The sequence below is a fragment of the Primulina tabacum genome, chromosome 1, assembly GCF_025594145.1.
Source record: "Primulina tabacum isolate GXHZ01 chromosome 1, ASM2559414v2, whole genome shotgun sequence".
In the NCBI taxonomy this organism is placed as follows: domain Eukaryota; kingdom Viridiplantae; phylum Streptophyta; class Magnoliopsida; order Lamiales; family Gesneriaceae; genus Primulina; species Primulina tabacum.
Window position 1 is genome coordinate 49770274 of NC_134550.1, and position 6608 is coordinate 49776881.

Below are 6608 nucleotides of genomic sequence, written 5' to 3' on the forward strand. Positions count from 1 at the left end.
CTGAGAGTAAAAAACGTTCACGATAAAGGCTTTAATGGGCTGATTGGGTTTGACCTGGCCATCTAGGTACAAATTGACATGATATGAAATGCTGATAAAATGGGTTTGAGATTTTAAGCCCAACTATTTCATTATCTTTTTGACGTTTTGTGCAAATTGAAGTTTCACATTTGCAAATTGGAAAAGATGAAGGGCGATAAATTGAACAACAAAAACATATTGTGATCACAAACAGCGGAGTGATTTGCTGGTGGTTTGATGCTACCCACAAGGTAGTTCTCAAATCCTTGATCTAGGGGTTATATATAAGGATTACAATGAGTCGGATTTGAGTATGATTTCATATCCTTCGTCTTCATCCTTAGCTCTGATACCAATTGCTAGGTTTAATAGCTTGCCACTAGGCCAAAAGCTATAGCTCTTAGCCAAGGTAAAACTTTATTTCCTTATACTTGTGGCAGCGCATAGTGCACATACTTGGGTACTAATAGATCGGGCTGTTATGCCCATGAGTCCGAGGAGTTATGTGTCTATCTGCTGGTGCTGTCTCATATCCCTTAAAGATCAGTCTTACCTTTTCCCTACCGTCGGCCATGTCTCCAACAGAAACAGTATTACCTGTTAAAATCTGGTGTCACTCTTTTACGGCCCACTTAGCCTACCAGATCAAACGGCGCAATTTCAGCAACTTGATGCATGAGAACTTCTCAAGAGGTCTCACATCTCAGTACTACTCTCACTCATTGATAAGTGCAAGAATTGCACTTAATTTATATAATAATCCATTTGAATTATGTTAGTTTCAGACAAAGTTACGTTTGATATTTGTTGTTTTTGTGTTGTGCATGAGATAAAAGACTCTTAGATGATTGAAGGAGATTAAGGACAAGTATTGATGTTGAACGGTTGATGGATTAGTGCCGCAAAGCCAAGGAACAAGAGCCCCAGTGCTAAGGCTGCAAGGAGAAAAACTGGCGCCTAGGCAAGTACATTGCAGCGCTAGGACGTCCGAACGAACCACAAAGAAGCGTCGGAATGCCAGTAGCGTCGAACAAGAGGCGCCTAGGCGCTAAGAAACAAGTGTCGTAGCACTATACCTTAAACACACGGGCGCTTAGGCGCTGCCCACTAATGGCTACGAGAATCAGAATTGGGCTTTCAACTTATGGGCTCGGACGAAAAACATAAAAAGGAAAACCTACAACACAAAGAGGGGCGGCCGTTTTCGGAGAGAATTCACGAGAGAGAACAAGAACACACACTTGGAGATGATCTGGAGCGCAAAGATCGATCACGAAGACGAAGAACGACGAATTTTGTGACAGAGACGCCACTTCTGATTTGTCATCTAAATCTTTCGCCCTTTTATTTCTTGTGTTGCGATGTCTAGACTTTCGAACATGTTTTGTTTTTCTTTATGTTTCGTTATGAACTAACTTTTCAATTCTAGAAGGTGACGTAACTTTGTTGATGTAATAATTTTGACTCAGTTTTTTATACGATTGAATTCATTTTGGCTTAATTGTGTTTCTTTGTTTTTATTCGACTGCAATTTACTGGCTATAAATTGTTTGTTGTCTGATTAATTCTGCAACTCGGGAGAGGACTAGGATTATAGATCATTAGAGACGCATCGTTGAATATATCGTTCGGAAGGCTATAACTTCAACGAGGCCTAGGTAAGAACATCGTTTGCATATATCAATTAAACTTAGATTCTTATTAGGAATGTTTGGATTGAAGTTTGAATGATACAATTTATTCGTTACTTGAGAAAGGGGAATAAAATAATTAAGTGTTCTTGACCATTAAATAACTGGAATTAATGAATATAAATGCAACCGGGAATAATTATCATGGAAACTTAGTGAAATCACTCCTCTATATATTTTCTCTCATTGATATTTCTCCATTCGGTGATTAGATTAATAGTTATTTGCAATTAATTCGTTTTAAGCAAACCAAACCGTTAATTGATTCATCAATTCTAGATAAAATCGTGACTATTTTAATTACAAGCACTGATATATTTTTACATACACACTAGTTGTGAGAACGATACTTTACTCACATATATTAAAACTTGATAACCTGCGCTTGCGAGCGGAAAATACACAACACTCATGCACGCTTAACCCAACATTCCCCCTCCCCCAAAAGAAGTATAAAAATATGCTTCTTGGGAGACTTGAACCCATGACCTCGCTCTGATACCATTTGTAGGATCGACTACTTACCGCTTTACCAAAAGCTATAGCTGATGGTAATGGTGCAACTCAAATATTTTTAATACTCGACTGTGCATTTTTTTTCAATTCAGACGTTGATATGAATCTCTTGATTAAATTAGATAGGAAAAAGGGGTAATGATGCGATCTCGCTGAAATGGGTGAGCCGGGTTAGGAGCTCCAACTGACCAAATCAACAATTTATAGTGTTTGGGAATTTTGAGTGAAGGTAATGGCTGTGATGGCACCTGCGAACAATGAAAAGAACTAGTGAATGAGCGCCGGAGTGGTGTCTGGCGTGATCACTCCGATGCTAAAGTCAGCAGGTTTTCAGATGAACACAAGCAATATTTGAGAGAAAATATGTAAGTGTTTTCAAGTTCAAAGATTTTTCGAATCCTTAAATGACATTAATACCTGCTATTTATAGTAGAAAATGGGATAGGTACCTCGATTCTCGTGCCACCTACTAAGTCTGGCAAGTCGGCTGCCCATACTTGTAGCTTCTGATGACTTCTAGGACACTCCAAGCCCAAGTTGTTCTGACAGATTAGACTGTCTGTATCAATCATATTCGAATATGGTGCAAGTTTCGAGGTGGCCCGGGTAGTAGAGTACCCGAGTTGTTGGTGGAAAGCCCGGGCTTATGATGATGATTGCCGGGGAAGAGCCGCAGTGCCCGGGAAGAGAAGATTTGCCCGGGTCTTTAGAAAGTAACCGGCACATTGGCTATGATCTGGGCTATCCAAGTAGCAGATCGGTTTAATGATAACCCAGATCCTTATGGGATATTAGGAAACAAGCTATATATTTATATTACAATAAATATATTTGGCTACAAGTACTATGAATTTGTCAAATTATTTAATAAATACTCAAACGTATGAAAATTTTATATGATATAGATTTAACTTTGTAAGTTTCTACGTGATTTCTGAACTTTGTAAATGTCGAGCATCTGTATTTGGATTTTGGTGGCAGGTTTGGAGGTTAAGCTGTTTATTTTTTTGAATTAAATTTGATTTGACTATTTCCAATGGTATATTGAAGGTTCAGGTATATCATACACAACATACAAATTGTAAGCATTAAGCAAGACTCAACCAAATTGAAAATCAGGAGACAGTGATTGGCGGCGCTGTCTTAAAAGGAAAAGTTTGCTGAGACTAGAAAGAGATTCAGAGGTGTGCAAACGCCGTCGCCGCGATGTCGTTCGCCACCTCCCTCAGCTGCTTCACACCACGGCCGCGATCTTATTCCTCCGACCTCTTTCTCTCGCTTCCACCCCACTCCCTTAACCCGAATGCCACCACCCTTCTCTCACGATCTTCGACTCCCGTTTCCCGCCGCCCCTTATCGATAACTTTCTCAGTTAACTCCGCCGCTGCCGCTAACGCTGAAGTCAGCGCCAAGTTCTCCACCGGGGGTGGCAATGGTGGGAACGGAGGCATCAGAGGTGGAGGGGGAGGGGGAGGGGGAGGGAAAGACGACAACAACGACGGAAATGAAGGGAGCGGCGATGATAACAAGAAGAAGAACATAGATGAAGCTTTGATGGCGTTAGCGGATGCAGGGAGGAATCTCGACGGCTTGCCTAAGGATTTGAAGGCTGCCATAGAAGATGGTAGAATACCCGGATCGATTGTTTCGAGGTATATCGATTTCGAAAGATCCGGGTTGCTTTCATGGTTGATGAAGTTCGGAGGATTCAAGGAGAGGTTGCTGGCCGACGATTTGTTCTTGACTAAAGTTGGCATTGAATGTGGCGTTGGGTTGTTCACCAAGGTACGTGAAAATTTCGTAAAAACGAATTTATAATCTTACTATGCTTGTGTACGTGTATAGATATTTAGCAGATTTAGCGCGATCAGTTCTACACAATTCAAATAATGGGCCATCTGTATATCTTGGTAAAATTTTCTGGAAATCTAAACTTTGTTTTTTGGCCTGGAGGTGAAGTCCAGAGACAGGGTGGAATGTGGATGAACGTTGTGTAGCATTGACAGAAGCGTTTAGCTTCGAAAGTCGGATCTTGATCGTTATATATGATAATATCATATATTATTGTGTGATACTTGATCTGTTCAAGAAATCCATATTGAAATTTAATCATATAATCATCTTATTTTACTTTACTCCTTTATGAGCTATGCTCATTCTCTGCTTGGTTGATCTTCTATTACCTTCGTGTTGTGCCTAACGTTACCTCAATCTCGCCTTGTCAACTGTAAACTTCTCACTTGGAACAGATCAACATTCTCCTCCTCCACCTGTTATATAGTATGATTTTTTTCTAAATTTGTTTGAAGGAATGATGTTATTAATCTGCTGGCTGGGTAATCATCGTTTATTTTTCTTTTCTACTTTCTAGACAGCGGCAGAATACCAGCGTAGGAAGGAAAACTTCTTCAATGAGTTGGAGATTGTTTTTGCTGATGTGGTATGATCAATAGCTCAAAGCTTCTTGTATCAATTCCTGTATATTCACTTAGCTTGGAGTATAGAGCTTGATAATAAGTTGATGAAAATAATGTAAATGGGACTTTTCGATCCGAGCATTAAGATGTACTTGAACTGAATCAAATCTTATATCTTGACTTATACTTCCGGTTTGTTTTCTGCTCAGGTCATGGCCATTATAGCTGATTTTATGCTTGTATACCTTCCTGCTCCCACTGTTTCTCTTCGAGCCCCTCTCGCACTCGATGCTGGACGCGTTGCTAAGTTCTTCTACAGCTGTCCAGACAACGCATTTCAGGTGTGCCTTTACTAGTATTTTCTTCTATACAGTATACAAAACCAAAAATGAAAATGTTAGTTTAAATCCCATGCATACGCAGGTTGCTTTGTCCGGAGCTTCGTTTTCACTCTTGCAGAGAATTGGTGCGATAGCAGTAAGCTGATCGTTTCGCTCAAAATTTTTATGAAAAAAATTTCAATCCCAATTCAATCTCATGATGTCTCAACTTCTTTTGCAGCGCAATGGTGCAAAGCTGTTTGCTGTTGGCACTACTTCATCTCTTGTAATTTCTCATCTTGAATTAACCTACGCTGGCTTTTGCTTGTATGATAACTGAAATTTCGGTTCATTGCATGGTCAGGTAGGTACAGTTGTAACAAATGCAATGATAAATGCTCGCAAGGTGGTCGAAAACTCCCATGGAGTTGAGGTTGAGAATGTTCCTATTCTGTCAACAAGTGTTGCATATGGTGTCTACATGGCGATATCCAGCAACCTTCGGTATGTGAATGAAATGTACTAAGTTGTTTTTTTCTGATAAAAAAACATAAGAGTGTAAGAACTGCCGCCAATTCATCTCATATAAGGTTGAGCTTTTAGAAAAAAATGGTTCTTTTGAGTTGATCTTCCATTGTCTATATTTTCAAGTAGACCAATACATTGCATCACATGAAAAAATGACGTGACTTCTTTTTGACTATTGAATAAATCCTTAGGGTAATATCCTAAGGTAGGGTCGACCCAACCAATTTGTACGTAATAAGGCGTGTTGATTTGTATAAGTATTGTCTGGCTCTCTTTTGAGCTTGGGCTTTCTGATCAAACTCGCATGACAGGTTTTAGATAAAATCATATAAAATGAGCTAAAAATCCATTTACTAAAACAGATACCAGATGCTGGCTGGTGTTATTGAGCAAAGGATTTTAGAGCCAATGCTGCATCAACACAAGTTATTCCTGAGTGCCATTTGCTTCGCTGTGCGAACAGGCAACACGTTCTTTGGTTCGCTATTGTGAGTTCTTGGCCTTATTTCTCTATGCATTCTATGTTCAAATTCTCGACTTCTAAACTGTTCTTACTTATAATGGTTGTGCAGATGGGTTGATTACGCTCGGTTCATAGGAATCCAAAAGGCACCAGATTTCCAGGAGTGAAATATTAGGTGTACATGATTAGAAATAAAACAGTAACAGAGCTGTTGATTCTGAGTTCTGTAATTTATGATATCAATCAAGAAATTGGATATTGATCATTTTGATATAAAAAATGGCAATATTTCAGCTGAAATTTTGCACATAAATCGAGAGTTGAATTTTGTTTCCATAGGGGAAATTTGAAATTTTGTTGGGGGAAGCTAAGTAGCCAAAAGTATTTATAAGTTGGATAGCAGAAGAAACCTGGATAAGTATTTTATATTGTCTAATTATTTCAAATATCCAATTTAATTAGTTTTCTTTTATTGATGACGTTTTTTTAAAAAAAAATTACACATTTTTTAGATAGAGTGTAATGTTTAAATTAAATTTGAGAAACACATATAAAAATATATATAGTTCTAAGTGTAAAAAACACATAATTCTATGTATAGTATATAGTATAATGTTTAACTTTGAGAAAACCAGCAATGCACGGTTTGACT

The 6608-nt window shown here is 38.6% G+C and overlaps 1 protein-coding gene across 1 annotated transcript; it reads left to right on the forward strand.

The window, feature by feature from the left end:
* The first annotated feature begins 3304 nt into the window (after positions 1–3304).
* Positions 3305–6263, forward strand: LOC142546124 (protein RETICULATA-RELATED 4, chloroplastic-like). Its single transcript, XM_075653652.1, has 8 exons — positions 3305–4013; positions 4600–4668; positions 4855–4986; positions 5069–5122; positions 5207–5251; positions 5330–5469; positions 5856–5981; positions 6066–6263. Exons 1-8 carry the CDS (start codon positions 3435–3437, stop codon positions 6121–6123), a joined length of 1203 nt encoding a protein of 400 aa, XP_075509767.1. The 5' UTR covers positions 3305–3434; the 3' UTR covers positions 6124–6263.
* The last annotated feature ends 345 nt before the right edge of the window (positions 6264–6608 follow it).